General features: G+C 33.4%; 1 protein-coding gene across 1 annotated transcript in view; it reads right to left on the minus strand.

Moving 5' to 3' along the window:
• Positions 1–1,866: 1,866 nt before the first annotated feature.
• LOC129217770 (signal recognition particle receptor subunit alpha-like) overlaps positions 1,867–24,571 on the minus strand; it is a 45,023-nt gene continuing 22,318 nt past the window's right edge. The window contains exons 9-13 of the mRNA XM_054852114.1: positions 22,357–22,616; positions 16,886–17,099; positions 12,931–13,016; positions 10,887–11,063; positions 1,867–2,593 (exon numbers count right to left, since the gene is read on the minus strand). Of these exons, the coding sequence (XP_054708089.1) occupies positions 2,468–2,593; positions 10,887–11,063; positions 12,931–13,016; positions 16,886–17,099; positions 22,357–22,616 (863 nt within the window). The 3' untranslated portion in view covers positions 1,867–2,467. The remainder of the gene's footprint in view (positions 2,594–10,886; positions 11,064–12,930; positions 13,017–16,885; positions 17,100–22,356; positions 22,617–24,571) is intronic.

A 24,571-nucleotide genomic window follows, 5' to 3' on the forward strand; every position in this document is an offset into this window, starting at 1 on the left:
TGTGTTTCACAATCAAAAGAAAGTGAATTATCCTGCACTTCTACTAGCTTCATGGTTTGCATAACAGCTGCAGTTTCAAGAGCCAGCTGGTATTTACTGTTAATACTAATTTTCATTTAAAAGCTTTGAATTAAGATGAAAAGATGAAAAACTGTTTCAAAAATGAATTTATATGATAATTTTTATGTTTGCAAGGCAAAAGAGAGGTTTTTTAAACTTTAAAACCTATTGTTTACTTCTGAAAAGTTGTGCGGTTTACAGAGAATTGCGTTATATAGGTCTATATAGGTCGGTGTTATAAAAGTATTCTATTGTACTATCTCTTGCCCCAAGACAGAGGAGGGGTTCACCTATACTGGTTATCTCCAAATTTTCATTTTTGACACTTGCATCCCTTTGCTTCTCACTACCAGGGGCGTAGCTAAGGGGGGGGTTTTGGGGACAAAACCCCCCTCGAAAAGTTAGTCTCAAAAAAAAAAAAAAAAAAAAAGAGAAAAAGAAGAGAGAAGAGAAAGAAAAAAAAAAGAAGAAAAGGAAAAAAAATCCAAGCGATTATACATATATATATATATATATATATATAATATATATATATATACATATACATATATATACATATACATATATATATACATATATATATACATATATATATACATATACATATATATATACATATACATATATATATATATATATATATATATACAGTAGAGAACCAATTATCCGGGAAGTTCGGGACCATAGCTATCCCGGATATCTGAATTTCCCGGTTTTCTGGATCGCTAAAAAGAGTTTTAGGACGATTGTTTATAAAACTTAAACTACTATAATAAATAGTAATACGTATTAAAATAAGAAGAAAACAGTTCAGAAATGCTTATCAATATCGAAACATTAAAAACTACTAGTGAAAGAATAATTTAAACACCAAAACCCTTAAGTTATTTAATAAGACCTGAGACCTTCACATTCATTTTGAAAAGGAAAGAAAAACACTAATTTTCGATGTTTTGAAAAGGAAGAGAATGAAGGGAAGGGCAAGAAACAAGTTTTTGAACGTAAATGTGCGATTCTTCTATTATAGTGTATGAGAGAATTTGTTTTCATGAACGCGTTTTATTTTATTTTTTTTTTCACTTTTTTTGTAAAGGTTTGGCTATGAGTTCCTGCAGCCTTATTATAGTCTTGCGTTTAACGATTTCTAGATTCCACCATCAATTATCCGGAAAATTCGAGAATCGCGACGTTTCACGCGCTTTTGTGACGTCACTTCCGCTCTAAACGATTTTAATTAAAGGCCATTCAATAAAATATTGCATTATAATGTGACAATATTCATTTCTTTAGTTTTCTGTTGGAATAAAACACAAAAATTTCAGACGTACGTGTGTACTTTTTCGTTCAAGAAAATATTCCGGAAAATTGTCCCTGCGTTAAAGGCAACCCTTTGAAGTTCATTTTTGTAAACATTTTCTCGAGTTATAGATGAGTAATATGGTATTTATTAAGAAACCGCTCAATTTTCTTTTAGATATGTCAAAAAGAAAAAAAAAAAGCTTAGTTTTTCAAAAATTGCCGAAAATGCGTATTTTAAAAAAATGACGGGAAAATCGGTTAAAGGCTGCCGGTTTTCTGGTTTCCCGGTTTTTTGGTTCCCGGATAAAAGGTTCTGCACTGTATATATATAAAAAAGAAGTAACCCCCCCCCCCCCCCGAAAGTCGGGTCTAGCTACGATACTGCTCACTACCTCAAATGTTGTTTAAAAGATGATCTCAAAGTCAAAAAAATAACATAGACACTACTTGTTGAAGAACAGTGGAATAGATATTATCTGTGATAAACGTGCCAACATCTCTATCTTTCCATGGAAACAAAATCTTCAAATATACAAAAGATTCAAATAATTGGTTTTCGATCACTCAACTAAAATGCCTCACAGTCGAGAGCATATGTCTCACGATTCGGAAAGCTCGATCAGAGAAATCCGCTCGGAGTGAGAAACTCCGGCTAAAAAACCGGAAGGTCAAAACAGCTAATATATATATCATTCAAAAAACGTAACTTATTGCAAGACGGAATATTTATCACAAATGGAAGAGTTATAGAGAGCAATGTGTGCAATCTAAGAGGAAGGGAATGTGAGTCCTAAAGTGAAGACGGTCAAAGGCCTTAGAAGAAATTACTGAAGTGCATCTTTACATCTGTTTTAGCATTCAATATCGCATACATAGCTAACAAATTATTTCCGACAGTCAGTACAGCTATAAAAAATTATTATGAACTGAAATAGTTAGAATAAAATAAATATATTTATTTATAGCATTTAATATACATTAAAATTTATGTAAAAATTCCTAAAAACAAAACTTGGAACATCAGATTTTCAGTCCAATTTAAAAAAAAGAGCAAAATCTGCATTCTAGGAGGTGTTTTTGAAACAAGATACTGAGAAAAGGGATCCATTCACTTCATAAGAGCATGCACAACAGCTTTCGGATTAAGGCTTTTAAGGTCTGTGTATGTCTGACCGGTCCCAACAAAGATGATCGGCTGTCCAGTGATGTAAGTCATCGATATAGCAGCTCCAACCTAATGGAATATGTAAAATGTAAATATTTTTTTTTTAAACATTTAGTACAGCGCACCTCAGATAAAGCTCTAGAATAGGGGTCACCAATTGCCAACCAGAAACCCTTTCATTGAAAATAGTTACAAAAATCAAGTCTTAGTCGTCAAAAGTAGCACTATATGTTTCTTTGTTAAAAATCATATTGTATAATCATGCTACAACAACATGCTTCCAATTTAGAGATGTTCAGTGCATAAATCGACTCCATCTTGCAACATGATTTGGAGCAACCTCCCTTAAGGATATTTATTTTTGGTGTTTAATATAGTTTTTTAAAAAACTGGCTACTAAAAGCCAAAAATGACTACCACTTTTTTGAGCAATCACGATTGCTTATTGCTTTCAATTGACTGTTTTTGGCGTTCCTATGATTTTATTCTCCCACCAGCACCCTCTGCAGCATCATCGTCGACCAGCTCCTCACGATGCTGCTCCTATAGCGAAAACAGTCTCCAGGTTGCATCCATATCCTACATACACATGCATGCATACACAACTACACACACACACACACACGCACAAAAACATACACACACATAGACACAACTACACACGCACACATACACACACACAAAAACATACATAGACCTACACACAAACACATATGCACACATACACACACAAACACATACACACAACTACCCACACATTCATGCCTGCACACAAACGCCTACACACATCTTCATACACACAACTACCCACATACTCACACCTACACACAGACACAAACACACATGCCTACACACACATACCCCTACACACAAACACACGTACCCTCCCACACACAAACACTCACGCCTACACACACACACTCGTGATTGCGTTGTGAAAACATAATTTGAATTCAAGATGTCAAAATTCAAATTATTTTTATTTTTTTTTGTGACTCTAGCAACCAGTGGTTACTATTCAGAATTCCTAGTCCACAGGGTGTCCACAAATAACTGACGGCAAAATTCATTTGTGCATATTTGCATTCAAGATGTTCTTTAGTGTTGGCAACACTTAATATTTTTAGTTTAATTCTATGAGCAATAGCGCAGACGATTTTTTTAATTAAAATCCGTTTCATTTTTTGCATTATCAAGATGGATGCTAAACGATGTTTAATTCTGGAATTGCATTTAAAAGGTAAGCGGAGTTGTGAAACTTTTAAAAAATTAAACTATTTAAATGTGTCAAAGAGATTAATTGAAAGAACTTTAAAACGGTTTAAAGAAACAGGAAATGCGGAAGTAAGGCATAGTGGTCAGGGTTGGCCGAATTGGACCCAATTGGGTTGGACCCAATGGGTTTTTTTGAAAAAACCTATTCAAAAAAACCCATTATTTAGCCCACTTTTGGATTTTTTAAATTTTTTGAGAAGTTTTTTAAAAAAATAATTAATTTAAATACTTTCACACAATTTAAACTTCTTTTTTATTTGTTCTTCACCACAGACAATGGACATAAAAAATGAATTTTGAACTTTAATAGTATTTCTTAACTCTTAATGGCATTAAAAAAATACTTCAAAGATTTTAAATAAATGTATTTAACTTTTTTCTTTAACTGGGGTCAATAAATTACTCAAATTATCTTGACTAAGTCCTGTCGCGTCTGATTTTCTCAATATTTGTAGATTGTAAAGAGGAAACTACTCTAGCTAAAAGGCTTTCATGTGAATTATTTTCTGCAAACCAACACATCACAAATCTCGAATAAACAATGTATATTTTTTAGAAATTAGCAGGTTTTTCAAACTGTCGACAGAAAACAGGACAGGGTGTACAGTATTTTCATTATCTTACGAAAAAGTAAATATTTCTTACTCTGTACACAGAAATAGAAAAACAGGCAACATAAAATTCAACAATATATCTTGATTAAGCTGGAGTTCAGTAAAAAGGGATTTAAACTACTTCAGGTTCTACAGTAGTTTTGCATAACGAAATGAAATACAATAAAATAAAATGCAAAAAAAATGTAATAATTAAAAACAAACAATAGATTTTAACTCAAGAAGTAACTTTGCCTTAACTGCTGATAATAATGAAAACTAAAAAATCTCAAACTTCACCACTCTTGGGTCGTCTTTTATACTTTTCTTCAGAAAGTACTGAATTTTAACTAGTTTTTCTACTTTTTTTACCTGAAGACAATTTTTGTGCTTTGTCCATATACTTACGCTACAATATGCTACAAATACCCCACATTTTGCCTAAAAAAAGACAAAAAAACCCACATTTCAGTTAAAAAACCCAATTTTAGTTGGGTTTTTTTGGGTTTTATTTAAAAAACCCAAAAAACCCTGGGTCCATGGGCTTTTTTTAAAAAAAGCCGGGTTTTTGCCAACCCTGATAGTGGTGGAAGAAACACATGTGTAAGATCAAAAAAATTAATAAAATGTAGCCGTGAAAGATTTCAAAGAAATCCTGCGCAATCTGCCCGAAATTTTTCACGAGACCTAAATTTATCAAACAATATGGCTGGAATCATCATAAAACAGGATTTAAAATTAAAAGCTTACAAGAAAATGACAGTCCATGGATTACCAGAGAAAAATAAAGTTGAAAGACGAAGAAAATGCAAAGAACTGCTGAAAAGACACGCTTCTAGTGAGATAATTTTTTCGGATGAGAAATAATTTTTGCAACAAGCATCTCATAATAGGCAAAATAACAAGATTTATGCAACATCAATGCAGAATATCAGTTCAACTTAAGAATTGTTCAGATGCTTCAGAAACCATTTTCAGTAATGGTTTGGGGTGCCCAATAAGCAAGAGAGGAAAACTACTCCTTTTTATTGAAAAAGTGTGAAAATTGACAAAAAAATATTATTTACAAAAAGTATTGAAATCTCAAACGATTAAAGAAGCCCAAAAGGATTCATTCACATTTCAGCAAGATTCGGCTCCCGCCCACAAAGCAAAGATTGTTCAACAATGGTGCAAACAGAATTGTCCATTCTTGATTTCCACAGAAGAATGGCCCGCATCCTGCCCTGCTCTCAATCCACTGGAATATTGCATATATGGAGAATCATTTGAAAAACCTAAAACCAATGTCCACAATAAAACTTAAAAATTTACTACTAAAGATATGGAATGAAATTCCATTCTCTGTAGTGCATGCCGTAGCAGAAGTCTTTCCAAAAAGATAGTCATCTGTGGCTACAGTTAAAGGCGCGAGAATAAAATCCATTATTTAACCGTTTAACCGCCGAACTATTGACGGATGATCAAATTTGAGTAATTTTTTGAAATTATGTCTTTTTATGTCTAGTAAATACAGAAATAAAATAAAATTTCCAGAAAAAAATTTTTTACTATGATTTTCAGTGTGTTCCATTTTTGGAACATTGGCGTTTTGCATGAAGTTTTTTTTTTTCAGAGAATTTTTTTAAACTAAGAGGTTTTGAATGCGGTTTTTATCTTAGCATACTTTATTGCAGAAAAAATAATATTTTAAATTGCATTTGTGTACATATCAGAATTCAGAAAATCCAATACTGAAATATCTAATGCCCATCATATGAAAGGAAGCGTTGCTGGTGAAGTCGTTTGTCGCAATGGAAACATTTCTTAGTCGTATTTTTTTTGCACACCGCGCAACGTCCTTGGGATGCAGATACAATATAATGTCCGTCAGACATTCTTGACCGTTTATGTAAATGACAACGAGGCCCTGGAGGACTTTCCACTCGTACTTTTCTTCTTAGGAGGTGAGTTGTTATTTCTCTTCGGAACTCTAAATGCTTCATCTTGACTTCGTGTAAATCACAATGAAGTAACCAACTAGCTACAACTGAAATATTCAGCGCATTACTAAAAAGATTCCACCACCATTTTTTACTCCTCAAATGAGGTCTGTAGCTCCCTAAAAGTTTATCCAAGACGTCCACACCCCCCATTCCTTCATTGTATCTCTTGATAAGATGAGGTTGTGGCACATCTATCTTGCATTTCTGTGCATTTGAGTAACATTTTACAGATGCAAGTGTCTCATGTGTATAACAATTAGATGCTACTGTAACCACTGCATTATCTTTCCAGCTGCACATGTACACTGATCCATCAGATCGATAGTCAAAATTTCCGCGATCTTCTTTAGAAAGGGCTTTTTTGGATTTCCGTGGACAATGGCCAGTTCGGTTTTCACGAATTGTTCCTGTTGCTCGTACACTTTTTTTTTTTGATAGCTGAGAAATTAAGTCATATGATGTAAAAAAGTTATCAAAGTATACTTCATGCTTAGACGTGTCAGTCAAAACTGATAATAGATCATTTATAACTCTGGATCCTAATTGCAGATCAGGGGATAATTCTTTTTTGCCTGAATAAATCTCCATGGAATATGGGTATCCACTTGAAGAGCACAGCATCCAAATTTTGAAGCCGAATCTTATTGGTTTTCATCTAATAAACATTTTACATGAATGCCGACCGTAGTAGGGAACCATAGATTCATCTATGCTTAATTTTTCATGAAATACACCAAATTGTTGAGGGTTTTTACACAATTCTTTGTAAATAAGGAAAACTTTTCTTAGTTTGTCATTTTGTTTTAATTCATGGTTGTCCATCAAATGAAAGTTGTTTTTTATTTTTCGAAAACGATTTTGAGGCATAACTGTTAGTACAATTGGCACAGATGTATCTTCTGCACTGCTCCAATACATATCTTCAGAAGGAACAGAATGGTACCCACTCAATAGCAACAAACCAAAAAATTGTAGGATTTCATCTCTGTCAACATCTATTCTTCCTCAGTGATATTGCCTAGTTCATCAGGGGGTAATTGGCATATATCTACTTCTGACAAATCCGAATCTGACAATGTCTCTAAATAAGCCACAGCTTGTTCTACAGTAAGAAATCTTGTAGACATTTTTTAACATTTATGAACAGTTGGTATACGTCAAACAGAATTTCGTTTCGCCCGAAAACAAAGCTAGCGAATTATTGAACTGCATTTAAAATATGAAGAATAAAACTCTCACTAATATTATTTTTTATTATTACGTGACAATGCAGCTGTCCGAGCAGGTGTGGATTCGGAGCCATATAGTCCGTCAAACAGAAGACTGTTATTATTTTCTTTGCTAACGAAACGTCATATCCTTTCAAAATATAAACTTACTTGGTTTTGCCAACATCTACGTCAGAGTACATTCAAAATGAGAAGAAAAAAGAAACATATATTACGAAAAATGAAATTTCCCCTTGGAAGTCGAACGATTTACTTCTTGGAAATTTGACTCCCTAAAAGCGCCAATGTTCCAAAATTGGAACATGCTATTTTGAAGGGGTACACCTTTCGGAAATATCATTGTACATTTCTACAAGCATTTTAAAATCATACATTGAAGTATTTTTCACAACTATAATAAATATCATCACATTTTCTGAAAAAACCAATTTTTGGTAAATTTTATAAGAAAAAGTTGCAAAAAGCTAAAAAAACACTCATCTTTGAAAAATCGCAATAAATAATTGAAAACATATAAACAATCAAGCAGGAAATCAAAAAATACTTTGAAATGAGACTAAACTGTGTTAAAAAAAACTTGTTTATTTTAACGTTATTTCTTGGGAAAATTTTCACTTAAATATGATGTTCCATTTTTGGAACATTGGCGGGTAAACGGTTAAACATTGATCAACAATGATGTTACTTTTATTTAACATTTATTTTATCATTATAGAAAAACTTGTGTTACAGTAATAAATTTTTTAACCGTCAGTTATTTGTGGGCGCCCTGTAGAGCTTAAACCTCAGTATTGTCAGTGCTCATCCTTGTACAAGTACATTTCAAAACAGGCTGAAAACAAGAAGCATGGGTTGCTTCCTCAATCCATTTGCACAAATGAGACATTTTTACACATATATTTGCCCTTTATTCCCGGAATTAAGTTTTAAGTGTTATATATATATGAATAAATGAACTATTATGTATCATAATATGAGGTATCAACTTTTTAAAAAGTTTTCATGTACATAAAAAATAATGATTCGTACATGTTGTGGGTGTGAACGTATGATCACACCTGCAGCAAGTACAAACCATTATTTTTCAAGCACAAAAATTTTTTTTAGAAAGTTGATTCTTCAAATCATGGTACATAATGGTTCCTAAAATTCAAATACATCACAAATGAAAGTTCCGGGAATAAAGAGCAAATATATTAGTAAAAATGTCACAAACATTCAAATGGGATGTGCATGCTATACTCAAGCATTGGTAAAACAAGTTTCTTTGTGAAGTGTCATTGCGCGTTTACAATAAGAAATAAACTTCAATTGAAAACACCCACCGCACTCTACATTAGAGTGCACATTGTGGATGACTTGAATTGCTTATCACCTTTACTGCCCACCTTATTTCCAATGAATTCAATGTTTTAGATTCTTTCACCGAGCACCAGCAATGCTAATGAGCACAATATTAGCAGAATGGTGTAAAACACAATTTTTATTGCATTGAATTAACATCTTTCAATTATTTATTGTATAATGATACATGAATTTTAAAATTTATCTTTCTCGTCAATTAACAGTACAAATTTACCTCGACAGAAAAATAAAGAGTTCAAAGATGTTATACAGTAGCCCCTCATTTTCTGCAGAGGTTACGTTCCTCGGAAATGCCGCGTAAATCAAGCTCTAATATTAGTGTTAAAACAGGGATTAGGTTCCGTAGACAAAAAAATAACATTTCATTCCAGTGCTGACTAATTGCATAATAAGTTTGAAATGTACTTATATCAATTTCTGTGCACAACATGCTTAAAGAAAACAAATTAATTTCGTGTTCTATTTATAAAAAGGAGCTGGTTATGATAGTCCTTTGGTAGTCATTACATAATTTTTCTCTGTAATTATTTGCAGAGCATTAACGCATCCATGACCACTTGCGTCATTTCTGTGATAGAATCTTCCTTCACTAACAAATCAGAAAGATCATTTCTATTGTATAGGAATGTCTCAAAATTTTCAAAGTGAACGTTTTTGGTTGTGTGTCATCAATGTTGGTATCCTCAAGGGTTTTGGCCTTCTTTGTCAATACTAGAAGCTCTTCTTCATGTGAGTTCTGAACTGTGTGAGTTTAATAATTTTACTTCTGGAAAGAGCTCTGGAACCAATCGCATAAAATGTATCCAGGAGCTCAAGCTCTATTATTAGCACGCCAAAATGCAGTTTATTGCTTGTTATCTGCAATGTTTAGGAGTTTGGATTTTGAAAGAGGGGAAAATTTTATCTGTTTGCATTGCTGCATCTGTGTAAAACTGAAACTCATCCGTGAAAAATAGAATACAAATGTCAAATCTTAAACTGCGTATAATCGCAACCGCACAAAATATACCTGCGTAAAACGAGGGTCTACTGTATAGCAAGAAATTTTATGAACTCTCTGTGGCGATTGATTAAGGCAAGGAAAAAATTAAGCAAATTTTTCGAAAAATTTTCCTTAAATAGCCCTTGAAAAGAAGAAACTTAAACAAACATTTTTCAGACTTCAGTACAACCCTTTCAAAGAAGCACTAAAGAAACAAATACCAACACTTTCTGGTATAATTTCCCATCGTCTGATTTTAAATTAAAAACAAAGATTGTCTTTGTAAAAATAATTAAAGATTACAAATTTGTGATAATTCCAGCCCGTAAAAATCAGTGCTCGTTTTCAATGAATGAATGGAATAAGGCAACAAGAAATTAAAAAGCAAAACTTAATTGCCATTCATTAAAAATGCAAGCAACAGTTAATAAAACACTAGTAGTGGAAACTAACTTTTTGCAAAAATCTTGATCACAAAAACTAACCTTTTAAAAAAAATTGCAAAAACGAAACTTTTTGTGAAAAAATATGATTGTGAATATGTTTATTATATTTCATTTTCCTGCCTTGTAAAATGATTGTTTTCAAATAAAATTAATGCAGTAAAACATTCATTTTCTTTTTTCAAAAAATAAGAGATGAACTCATAAGCAAATTTTTAATTTTATAAACCTTTTTTTAATCCCAGAGGGAAAAAGATAAGTTTTTTTAATACATATTTTAGTCACCTTACCTCAAAAATAGTCACTGTTTTTTACAATTGATCACAAAAAAGTCATTGTTGGTCATATTTTGAATAAAATAGTTGCCCTTTGTTTCAAAATAGTAGTAATAGTTGTATTTTTTATCGCAGTGGCAGTTCTGCAAAAACAAACAAAACCACCAAGCCTCTGAGGGACAACCACATTGATACAGAACGAGAAGTCAACAAACCTTATCATCTATTGTGTCGAACTTAGTCAGTACAATGCCATCAATGAGGTGTGGATTCTCTTGGCTGGAGTGGTCAGCTAGGGCCCGGTTGAACTTGACTAGTTGGTCCACTGCCTCGTTGCCCACCAAAGCTTCACCAACAAAGGCGACAAGGTCAGGACTGTTCACCTTGATAAGCTATAAAATAAGACAAGCACATTTCATAAATTTTATATGATTCTTTTGTGTAAGTCTAATTTGAAGAAAACTTATGAGTTTCCAAACTTCATGAAAAACACAAGTAGCATAGCCATAAGGTCTGGACCTTTCACAAAATGAGTGAAAAATTTCAAAAATGAAAATATTCATTTTTTCACATAGTTTTCCTACTTATATGAGAAAAGAAAACTCTAGCTTTTTATGCATATTTCCACATTCTGGTATAATATAACAAAAATTGAATTTGAAAACGTACATCCTCCCTACCTTTTCTGATTATAAAAAAAAAAATCTTATTATTACACAAAAAATTGCTGTTATGGCATAATACAGTAAAGTTCTTGGAATGAAGCAACTTCAAAGCCAGAACAGGGTCTAAATCCTCGAGTTAAAAGTGGATAGTGGTAAAAATGTTTTAAAAACTAGAACTATTAGTTTGTTAGAGTTTTTAAGCAAAATCGGATTTTAGAACACCTGTTATTGAGCTGGGGTTATCCTTCTTTTTTTTTTTCAACTTTATACATACATACAAAATCAATATAGTAGAATATTGGACCCCCTCTAAAATTAAATTCTAGCTACGCCACAGACAATAAAAACTTAAAAAGCAAATTTTAGTTTGAATACTAAAACTACATTTAAAAAAAGATATGAACTTTCTTTTTTGAGGAGTAACCAGTTTTTTTTATCCTATAAAAGAACATTCAGAACATGCTATCATGACACATTTCAAGGTAGCAAGTTTGAAAATTTATGGTTGGTTTTCACTTGATTTAAAGGCGCACAAGAATCTTGATTGACTATACTATATACACATTACTGGAGGACTTTTAAGGGTAGCTGCAGTGGCGGCTCATGCCTTGAAAAAGTGAGGGGGCCAGAAAAGTGAGCGTCCGAAAACCGGGGGGGGGGAGGGGATGTTCTGAGGGGGGGGGGCGAGGTCTCCTGTGGAATTTTCTTCAAAATTGAATTCCTGAAATTGACCTGAAGAAAAACAAATCTTCGTATAATCCGCGGATAATACTATGCAAAAGAATGAAGTTTTGATTTAGCATACAATTTTAGCAAGTAAATTAAAAATGTGAAGAAGTAATAACTTTGAAGGTACATTCAAGATTAATATGAAAAATAATGATTTCTCCTCTAAATTGTCATCATAGTAATTACGCTAATTACCTGAAGACAAAGAGTCAAGAAAGGAGCAAACGGTCTAATATTGTGCAAAAGAAGGCTTCTTCCTTTACTGTATGTTGTTTATTTTACATAGCCTGAATCGCTAAAGAACCTTTAAGCTATGTAAAATAAACAACATACAGGTACCTAACTGTCTGCGAATCTCACTGTAATTATTGAGGTTCAATGCATTGGTGTTGAGGGGAAAAAAACACGGATATTCCATGGCAGCATATAATCCACATCTCATTGATCTTACACTTTTTTAACAGATAATATGCAGATTATATACATGAAAATACGGTACAATCCATTTTTTTTTTTATTTCAAGCAAGTAGTACACACAAAAAGAAAAAAAAAAGGAAAATAAGTAAAAGTTATAAATTATTGTCTGAAAAAAGTGAGGGGGCCCAAGCCCCCTCTATCCCCTCCCATGAGCCGCCACTGGGTAGCTGCCATGCAAAGAAGTTATGGGGAGTTGGTATCAGATTATTTATTAATGAGATATCCCTTTTCAGCATTCTGAAGTGCTTAACCAAAATTTAGAGTTTATGTAGCAATTGTTGTTTTACATTATTAAGTGTAGTAAATAATCGATAATGTGAGTTTCAGACATTGCTTGATTTTCCTCACAGATGATACGACTAAGATGAAGACCAAAAACACACTTACCTTGGCTAGTGCTCTCATTAAAGGTTCGTTATCTTGCATTCTACCAGCAGTGTCAATGAGAACAACATCTATTTTCATATCCCGTGCTGCAAGGTGAAACAAGCTTAATCACACTACATAAAGTAAGCTGTTTTCTTACAAATGCAGTTTTTACCATGCTTAATTCACTATTAATTGACTTTAAAAGCACTATTTTTTGCGAAGGGGGATTTCTCAAGTTGAAAATTTTGCAAACTTTATACGAACAGAACCAAAAGTTGAAAAAAACATATTTTACAAAGCTTAAATTCAGGTAAACAACGGGCTTGTGAAAATTGCAAAAATTACTACTTCATGAAAATCAGTGCTTTTACAACATTTAACTATATACTTTCCAATGTTCTAAGAAAAAAATGCACCCTATGATTATGATGGACCACACAGTATTAGATTTTTTTTATAGTCATTTAAGGAAAAGTAACGTGTTTTTACTATTCTTCTCATAGAACTATCATTAACAAGCTCCTTACGCAGATAGAACAATTAATTGAAATTCAGTAAATTACAGCCATTAGCAAGGGCTAAAGCAGAAATACATGAAATACACCTCCAGCTCAGTCATTTCCAGCCGAGGACTGCAGTTTCGTGCTTATTAGCACTCATCAGCCCGGCATAGGAAAGTGACTGAGCTATAGATGGAAAACCTCTTAAGGAAGCCAAGAGTGCGAAACAAACTGGTAGCTAATATAGAATTAGCAGACCAGACGAGTGACCGAAGCAATGGTTTGGTTCAACTCGAAGATTCGCGTTCAATCTTCGAGTTGAACCGAACCATTGCTTTGGTCACTCGTCTCAGGGGTCTGTCCAGGATTTTTCACAGGGTCCGTTTTTTTGTGAAAAATCAAATAATTTTGTGAAAAATGAATTAATTTTGTGAAAAATCAAAACATTTTTCAAAAAAAGATTTTTTTTTGTTAAAACAAAATTTTAGAATTTAGAGATTGCACAAACTGCATCAATTAAACTTAAAGTTGAGTGTTTTCCTCTTCTATGATGAGAAAATCATTCTTGATTTTTTTTCTGATATTTGGCGTTTGGCGGGGGGGGGGGGGGGATCGCTCTTTCAAGTATCAATATTTATCTACTATTCTGCATTATGTTAAATTATACTAGATATATTTCTGTACAGTATTTAAAATAATTGTAACAAAAATATAAATAAATAAAACAAAATTCAGAATAGGGTTCAGCATTCAACTTTTTGACCCAAGACACTCTTAAAAAGCACAGAATTTCGTTTAAAACTTATAAATTCCGTGATTTTAACAAAAATAAAAAGATATTTCAATTGTTTACCTCTTAACAAAGCGTAATAATCATCAAAAATTCGAAAAATCGGATTCCCATAGGGGATGCAAAGAGATCGCAATTCTCAAAGTGAAGGCATCAAAAGTATAAAAACGGCTTGTAAAAGAAATATTTTTGATAAAAATATTTTTAAATTGCATTTTAGAGTCCTATGATAACATATCATTAATATCTGTGGACACAGTTGACCCCCCCCCCCCCCCCCAAAAAAAAAAAAATAAAATAAACCATCTATTCAGCATTTTAATTTTTGACTCATAACAGAAAATGGAATGTTGCTTTAAAAACTTGAAATGAGAGTTCTAACAGAAATAAAGAGACTTTTCATTTATTTGAATCCTAATAAAGCGAAGTTAGCTTGAAAAAAGAACAAAATATGATTCTCATATCGGATGTTAAAAGATTGCATTTTTCAAAATGTAGACATCTAAAGGAAAAAAAACGGTAATTAAAAGAGTTTATTTAAAGTTAATCATCCTTGTTAGCATCGAAAAATCAAAACCCATATAATTTTCTCCCAAAATAACAATTAAACATCGCACGGCACCCATAAAAACGCAAATATTGACAAGCCAAGCCTACAAAATGATGAGAATATTTTCTAATCAAGTCATTATAAAGGTTCAACGCCAGACGCTAAGTGGTGATAGTTTTGAAGTTGGTAACCCTATCTGAAGCGATCATATTTTTTCCTCACCCTTACTATCCCTTTGCAGTTCTAAGTTCATTTCGCAGATACATATTATTATTGTTTGTTAAATCATGAGCGGAGAAAAGTGCTTACCAATGCCTCTTCAGAAAAGTTTACAACAACATCGCTGCTAATTAGCTGTGATAAAACAAACAACCATTATATTTATTTGGCAGTAGCAATTATTTATCGCTGCTAATTAGCTGTGATAAAACAAACAACCATTATATTTATTTGGCAGTAGCAATTATTTATCGCTTGCAAGAGAATCGCAAGAGTGCCGATTTTTCTTTCTTTTTTTTTTTTCAAAATTAGCCGATTTTGTATAAGCTGATCAATCTAATTTGACTTTAAAAAAAGGTTCCAAAAATTATCGGTTTATACACAGAAATATGCGTTATTTTGCTTTCAGATTTGCTCTTTCAATAAACAATTTGTGACAGATCCGATCTTGTTTATCAGAATTTTGTGAAAGGTCCGTTTTGTTTGATCGGGATTTTGTGAAAGGTCCGTTTTGGTTGATCAGATTTTTGTGAAGGGTCCATTAACGGACCCAAATATCCTCTGGCCAGACCCCTGCGTCTGGTCTGCTGATTCTATATTAGCTACCAGTTTGTTTGGCACTCTTGGCTTCCTTAAGAGGTTTTCCATCTCCGGCTCACTCACTTTCCTATGCCGGGCTGATGAGTGCTAATAAGCACGAAACTGCAGTCCTCGGCTGGAAATGACTGAGCTGGCGGTGTATTTTACGAATTAATTGAAATGTTAAGTGGAAGATAAATAAAAGTTAAACTAACACTTTTTGAAAAATAATTAAAACTTTTTTCAGGGAAATACATATTATGCATAAAATGAATGACAGTCTTTGGAAATAATTTTACTGGGATTTTTTAAAAAAACCTTTGAACATTATTTCTAATTAACCTATTCTCCTTTTGGGACACAATAATTTTGAAAACAACAACCAATTGATAACAATAAACAAATCCTGAAATTAGACAAATATAACAATATTGAGTTTCAAAATAAAATTTTAAAACTAACATTTATGCACTGCATATTTCCATCAAAATGCAAAACATGCAAGTAATTTTAAAAACCATCAACTGTTGATTGTCTACATATTTTCAGAAGTTCATTTATACATTTTTTATATTCAATGTTTTTATAAGTCACTTTTGGAATGGTGTTGTACTCCACGTTTAAAAACTTTCTAGGCATTCCTCAGTCATGTACTTTTAAGAGGTGGTCAACATCAAGCCATCCTTCATCTGACTCCTCAGTTCCATCTGTCTGTTTTCCTAAAACAATCCAGCTAACTTCTGATCAAGGTGATGTGAAAATATAGGGATATTTTGATTTCCATCAATGACTGACATTTATAGCTGATGAATTTCCTATCCTTTTTAACTGTCTAGTTTACTTATTTGCAAAATCTGAGTCAGTGTAGCAGTTTCTGATCATATCAGTTGAAACTTGATCTCCAATTGAAAAACTGATAAATCGAGAAAACCTCGACCAACTAATTTTGATAACAATAAGTGATTGATAAGATAAATCATGATCGCCCCATGGCGCCCATATGCAAAATTTTAGGTGGGGAGGGCTCAGACATTTTCCCCACAGAAAGATTTCAATACAGATTAGAGTTATCAAAATTTGACTTTTTTAATAACGTATTCATTAATGGCTGGAGAAGAAATGTTTAGTACTAAAAGCAAGAAAGTCCGCATTTCCGGGGGGGGGGGGGGGGGGGGAGTCATGAGCCCCCACTTGCACCCTATATGGGTACCCACGATCGCATTCAGCAGAGACTACTGTATTTAATTCATTAATCTTTGAAGCTTAAATGATTTAACAACCACATAATTCCAGAACTGCTCTCAAAGAGTCATAAAATGAGGACGTAATATTTACCATAGTTAATGGCTTCCATGGCAATGCCAGCAGCATCTTTTCCATACCCTTTCTCATACAGCTGTACCATCTGAAGACCTTGATGGGCTTCGGGAGGATGAAGAGCATTCAAATGGCGAGTGTGAGTGCGAAGTTGTTCCACTGCTCCAGCTCGAAAAGTGTCACATGCTGCTATTAGGACACGGAGATCGTTCTCGATCAACCAGAATGCTATCTGAAGAAAAAAAACATAAAGAAAACGTTTAATCCAATTGAATAATACAGGGTTCATACTCAATTTGGATAAAAAAAATTCCTTGACTTTTTCAAGACTTTTTCATGACTTCATAAAAATTTTCATGACCTTATTACACGAAAAGAATAGTAACATTTACTGTCAAACTTGCCAATTTTCGGAAATAAGCCTTAGAAAAACTTTTACATGAATGCCACTACCTCATTGGAGCACTTACTCGTGAATGAAAAAATATCAGTGCACATTGCAAAAACTAATAAATTAGTCTTGTTTGTATTTAGCATCTAAATCCAAGTAAAATAAAAATATAGTGAAATGTAATACACTGATGTTTAAATGTCTAATAAATATTTAATAAATAAGGCAGAATAGTAATTAATGGGACAAAAATTGAATGAGTTATTATTACTAAGTTTCCAATAATAAATTCACTTCATAAAAACATTGCCCTTTGGTGTCAATAGTGCACAAATCACCCATGTAACTTGACTGTATATTTGTTTATTAAAGTAAAGCCACATTTTTCAGTAAATTTATTTTTCTAAACCAGATATTTCAACTGGCCACAATAATCAATAACAAAAATTGAATGAGTTATTATTACTAAGTTTCCAATAATAAATTCACTTCATAAAAACATTGCCCTTTGGTGTCAATAGTGCACAAATCACCCATGTAACTTGACTGTATATTTGTTTATTAAAGTAAAGCCACATTTTTCAGTAAATTTATTTTTCTAAACCAGATATTTCAACTGGCCACAATAATCAGTTTTGCGAGCTGTATATTGGGCATCACTATTTTAGAATATTATAATTCCCCTATTTTCATATTGCCTGACTAACGTCTTCAACATATTGAGATAAACTGATGAAATTATAAATGAATTTTTACAAGTAGTTGAAACAAACTTGGATGCAATTTAATTGCACTTTTTGAGGGGGTGTGGCAAAATCAAGAAAGTGCATGTCTACTACTACAGAATATAAAATAGAAGAAGTGTTGAAAATAATGGTGAATTCAAAATAAGTGATGCCTCAGTAGTAAAATCACATAATGAAAAATAGGCGAGCGGCTGTTACAGAAGCGGATGAAATTGGATTCCAAATCTCGAATTTGTTTTCGAGATCGTTCAATTTACATGCAATATTACTAAATCACTCAAAATTTCTCTTGCACTTTTAGCTATTGTTATTTTCTTACTACCCAAGACATTTTTCCATGACTTGAAATAAATTTCCATGACTTTTAATGAAAATATTAATTTTCCATGACTTTTCCAGGTCTGAAAATTTTTTTTTCTTTTTTTTCCATGACTTTCCAAGATTTCTATAACCCGTACGAACCCTGATAATACATTAAATATTTCTTTTTTTCCACTTGAATTTGTTTTTAACAAGTTAAGGAACACCAATGATTAGCAACAGTTTAAACCAGAGTTGTGGAGTAGGAAGAAAATAACCCACTCTGGAAATTTTAGACTGACTACTTAACTCCAAAACCAGTCTGACACTGCAGCTATGGCAGATTTCGAACTGTGAGGGAAAACGACCAATGCCGACTCTTGAACCTTTTGTCTTCAACTCTCAACTCTGACTCCTTTACCCAAAACTCAGTCCAACTTTGACTCTATAGCACTGCTTAAAATGGTATGCAATAATGAATGAAGTAATCCTCAAAAAAAAATTTATGCAGGGAGAAATGCGAAAATTTGTGATATTAGTAGGGGAAAAAATGCTTGAAACCTATTTATTTTAGAGCAGACAAACTAAAAACCTATTTTAAATTAATTCATTGGTGTAAGAAATTCTTAAGTAATATATTATTTGAAGAATAATTATACAAAATAACCTTATCTAAGCATTAAGTTAAATAATAACATAATTCAGAACACCCAATCTGAAGAAATTGCCAAAATGCTGAATAAACAAATAAAACAGAAAAAAATATAAATAAAGAATAACTTGATAGTCTGTAAAAAAAGAGGAGAAAGAGAGAGATAAAATAAGTAAATAAATAAACAAATGAAAAAGAATCGATAAAAATAAACTCTTTATGAAGGTAAAAAAAGCGGACAATATTTAATTCCAGAGAAAGAATTTCATTGGTTGCGGCACAAAGAATCAATTCACTCATTACAATCAATAACAAAGATTATAGGTTTGAGATTAATGCCAGCTATCTAGAAAAATAAGAGGAATAAGCAAACTTCACTGCTCAGCAAGAAAAGAAGTAATCTTATTGTATATTTTAGTTATGATTATTGTATTGTTCTTCAGCAATTTTTTTCGACATTGGAAAGATTGCTATTTCTTCACTTTTCCCTTCAATCTATTTACGAGGAATTGACAAATAGTTTCGAGACATGAAATGAATCTTGTTCTGAATTTAAGTAAAGAGCTCATAAATAGAACACAATCCTGCTCCCACTCGAAGACAAAATATAAAACTTGATAGAAATATACATACCGTAAAATCCCGAAAGTACCCCCCCCCCTTTTCAAAACTTAATCGATACATTTTAGGGGGGGGGGGTTATAATCGAGATGTTTTAGAAAATTTTCACAAAAAGATTGTTTAAACATCAATAAGTAAAAATAACACATTGAATGGTGGCGCCATCTATTACCAAAAAAGGGATGCTAAATTTAAAATTGTAAAACCCCTATAATTTGACTTTATACAGTTCAAAAACTTTAGTAAACTGAAAAAAAAATCATTATTAATGCACTTTAATTCAGGAACAAGAATTGGTATACCAAAAGTTAAATAACTTTCAATTATCGAAAGCATTTTTTTTTTATTTTGAACGAACCTGGATTTATGAAATTAAAAAAAGATTACAAAACGAGAGAATTTTATACACTAGTCTTCGTCAGAAAATCCCTCAAAGTCACTTTCCACTTCATCCTCCATTAAAGCTAAGTCCAAAAGTTCTGGCGGAAGTTCATCAGTAGAAGGACAAAAAGCGCGCGCAAGATCAGAGTGTAGTTCGCCATTCTGCGAACCATCCAAGCTGATAGATATACCGCAGCACTTAAACGATTTGACTATTAGCTCCTCAGGAACAGCTGCCCATGCAACGGACACGCATCGTAGCACGTCCTGGCGAGACGGCTGCTTCAAGTTTCCTTTGGCCGTTCTTTCTTCCTTACGGAGGTAGTCCGCCCACAGCTCTTGCAGTTTCGTTTTAAATGGCCTATTCCAGCACACATCTGCAGGCTGTAATAGGCTAGTACAGCCAGGAGGAATGAGGATTACGTTAGTGTTTACTTCTGCAAGAGCTGATGAGGTCTCCGCTGTCTTGTGAATGGGGGCGCGATCTATAATGAGCAGACGTTTTACGTCATCTTCATCGGAACCCCACACTTTCCGCACCCAAAGCTTAAATGTGTCCCCGTGCATCCAGCCGTTTTTCGTGGCTGTAACGCTCACGTTCTCCGGAATGACAAGCTTCGACCAAGCTTTGTTCGGAATTTTTCCCGAAGCCTCTTTTAAGATGCAGAGGGCTGGCATCTTGTGACCGGAAGCGCGGGCGCACAAAGCAACTGTGAAGCCCCGCTTCTTGCATCCGGTATTTGTGATGCGAATGGTCGAGTCTCCTTTCACATTATTTGTGCGGTTGATTGGCATATCGAATCGACACATCGTTTGATCCATATTTCCTATATTGTAGTCGGTATAGTCAAACGTTTCGCGAGACCTTTTCACGCAATCAAAGAAACAGGAAATTGCTTCCTTTAGCTCCTCGGGCATCTTTTGGGAATCCGTCGTGCCGATTCTCAAAGACACGTTGAACCTCTTTTTAAAATTGGCGATATACTGAGCTGTAGCTTTAAACTCAGTAAAACCGTGTTTTTGGCCAATTTTAAGAGCTTCTTCGGAAAGCAGCTTATTGCTAACCGCTCGCCCGGCTTCTCTTTCTTTCAGCAAAAATTCATATAGCTCTTCATCAATATCTTCAGAAAGTGGTTTGCGACCGCAGCCAATCTTCCGAACTCTTTTATTTTTCCCGAATTCATTCATTTCAAGAAAATCTCTCTTTTTTAGCCAGTCCCGCAAGCATTTGCAATCGAGTTTGTATTCGGCAGCTGTTTTGTGAAGCGATGAACCATTCGCATCGTACCACCGTAAAACTTCCAGCTTCTTTTCAACTGTGAAACTTCGCCGAGACATTTTTGAACAACCAAAGCGAGAAGAGAGAAGAATCGTAATACAAATACGAACTTCAGTGGATGAGAGGTTGGGTTGGAAGAGCGCGAGACGCGATTGGCTTTATCTGTCACGTGACACGTACGGAATGCAGCGGCGCTGACCTTAAAGATCCAAGACAGGTTTGGAAGAAACGGCAACCTTTTGTTATCGAAGCGAATTCGATTCGAGCGTGCTGCACTAGGTTCTTTTAAATAAAATCAGGGGAGGGGGGTTATATTCGGGATTGTTGAAAATTTCACTTTTGGCGAAAAAAAGGGGAGGGGGTGTTATATTCGATGGGGGGGTTACTTTCGGGATTTTACGGTATTTAAAAAAAAACACTTTGAAGAACACCCCTTTCCAGGGTTCCAAACTAATTTCTATAAACTTGCACAGTTATAGAGCACTTACTAAGGACCTACTGAGTATAGCAAAACAGCAGTTTAGCCAGGGCCGGATTTGGAAGTGTGGAGGCCCTGGGGCAACGAATTAGTAGAGGCCCCTAATCAGGGTTCGAAAAGATCATCATATTTTCGAAAGTATCTGATACTTTGATATATATTCGAATAGTTTGATATATATGTATATATTCGATATTTTCAACCCGTGAAAGTTAGAATATTTTGTAAAATTTTTATTGTGGGGGGCCCCGGGGCAGTAGCCCCGCCTGCCCTCCTTTAAATCCGGCCTTGAGTTTAGCGAGTTTAAGAAGAGTTTTCAAATTTGTGATCTTTAGCAATATATTTTACTTTTTAGCTCCGGGCTTGAATTGAGTTGAGCATAAGACTTCTCACTAAAATAGAAACTCTCATATCTGCTGTTCTAATTGATTGAGAAAATTAGAACATGTTTTATGTATTTGATACAGAAAAAAAAAATCTCTTTCGAATGACATAGAATGTTAAGGGGTGTAGAAAATCTTTCATCCCTTTAATAGGCAATTAAAATGAAATTTTAGCTTAAAATATTAATTACAAGAAAACTAATTTGAAATTTAAAATAAAAAAATCTCAAGTGCAAAGAACTTTTTACTCCAACTAACCTTTGCTAGATTGGTGGACTTTCCTACTCCATTTACTCCGCAAAATACAATGTTGTATGGGCGATTAGCTTTCTGAGCTTCCATGACATCGCGCAGAATGTCAATACGTCGCTTGGGAGATAGGAGCTGAACAAGAGCATCAACTAGCGTTGATTTTACAGTGGAGGTGATTCTTGTGAAAGTACCAAGAACTTTGCCTTCCAGTTTGGCAGCAACAGAATCGCAGAGCTTATCAGCAATATCGGCAGCAACATTCTTGGCTGTAAAAATTAGTCATTTATTAGTAAAGAAACAATTAAACTGTCAAAAAACAAAGATTAAAATAAAATGTTTATCCATTTAAGCTCAGATTGATTTAAATTTTAAATAACGAGCTATTAATTCAACACTGGATGACAAAAAGTTATTTAAAATGACTTTAAAAAATGCCATTAACCTAGCAAGGATGTAATGAAAATGCTTATTTTCTGCACTTTTATTAAAAACATTAAAACAATGCTTAAAATTGACAAACAGCATTTAAATTGCAGATGCATAAAATGATATAACAATGTTTTCTTTGTAAAAAACTGCAGATTGCTGCATACATTTTCAGAGCATTCATAACTTTTACGCATAAAATACTACTCAACACTTTGAGCCAGATTTTCACTGTAAAAGAAGTTCTCTATACAGGGATGAAAACAGCCAAAAAATTGCGCGGCTTAAAATTTGGAATTGCGCTTCTTTTAAAAATATTAATAGAAAAAAATGTTTTATTCTTTTTTACTTGTAGAAATGCTAGCATATAAAAAAAAAGCTTGCATTTATTTAAGATTTTAACAGATATTTCAATTCTTTTTATCATTTTCAATTTCCTACAGCTCACAAATTAGATGAAATTAAAACTTTATAATGTGACGTCATATGCTATAAAATTTCCATATAATTAAACACTCAATACAAGTTGAATCATTAGACACCATAATTACAAAATGACATTATTAGTGTTGCCAACCTTGAAGAAACAATTTGAGGAGCACCTGTGGTGAGTTTGAGAAGCATTTTGAAGTTTTGTAGAGCAGCTGGGTATATTGTATAAAAATCAATTTAAAAATAAAAACTAAAACCAATCTAAAATTGTTTCTGAACTTAGATGGTCATTTTAGCATTAGCATAAAAATAATTACTTTAAATTTAATAAAAAAGCACTAGTCATGCTTTTAGTTTAAACACTATGGCATGCTTGGAGAGTGTATGCATCTTTAATTTCCTATACTTACATGCATATATCATAATAAAATATCACAATATAATTAAAATAAATTAGAATTCAGTAAAATCTTCAAGAGCTATGTCTTTGGTAAGCATTAAAACTAACTCTGACAAATAATGTTGGCTTGAATGGGCGTGTCAGTCTTCAGGAAATATATATAAGAAGGGTTGCAAATAAAATAGTCTATAAAAAGGCACTAATGTCTAAGCAGTAGAATGGCATAGCAGATAAAAATGAAAGAGTGTTAAAGAAACTGATGCAATCGGATTTCCAAAGCTACATCTACCACCATGCTGGAGAGTGCACCATCACTCTCCAGCATTTCCCCACCAACAGCAAGTTACTTCTTTCTATCCAAGAAAGAACGATTGTCTCGTCAAAAATCCTGATGGAGAAAAAGGGAAGTGAGGGGGTATTTGCGTGATCGCTTGAAAGTGACTGTGAAATGGGAGTGGCAAAACAAAAAGCGTACAAGTCTTCTACAAGAAAGGTTGAAAATAATAGTCTAGTGCCGTTATTGTTTAACACCGATATTTTCCTATATGGATTTCACGGCATTATGATGATTCCCGCTTTTTGTATCGTAAACGACATTGTATCGTCATCGTTTAGCTAACAGTTCTGATATCTCCCTAATCGTTTCATGTCGTATCACCGATGACGTGACCAATAAATGCCGTCTTTGAAAATTGGTTTTCAAAACCTAAAAATCCTGGAAATAAATGAAAATATACAAAAAGCGGAAAATCGCTGATCCGCGGAAGATTTTCATCCCTATCTATAAATTAATAAAATAGTCAAAATAGTTAGAATATGATGATTTTTAATATGATCAAGAAAATTGCATATTTCAAGCATTTTTATTGAAACTTTTTTTTTTTTTTTTTTTGAGAAATTAACAAGATGGTATTTTCCCAGTAACTTACTGAATATATCATGCCTTGCCTTCAATGTTCGAAT

Source organism: Uloborus diversus, chromosome 2, assembly GCF_026930045.1.
Source record: "Uloborus diversus isolate 005 chromosome 2, Udiv.v.3.1, whole genome shotgun sequence".
Taxonomy (NCBI): domain Eukaryota; kingdom Metazoa; phylum Arthropoda; class Arachnida; order Araneae; family Uloboridae; genus Uloborus; species Uloborus diversus.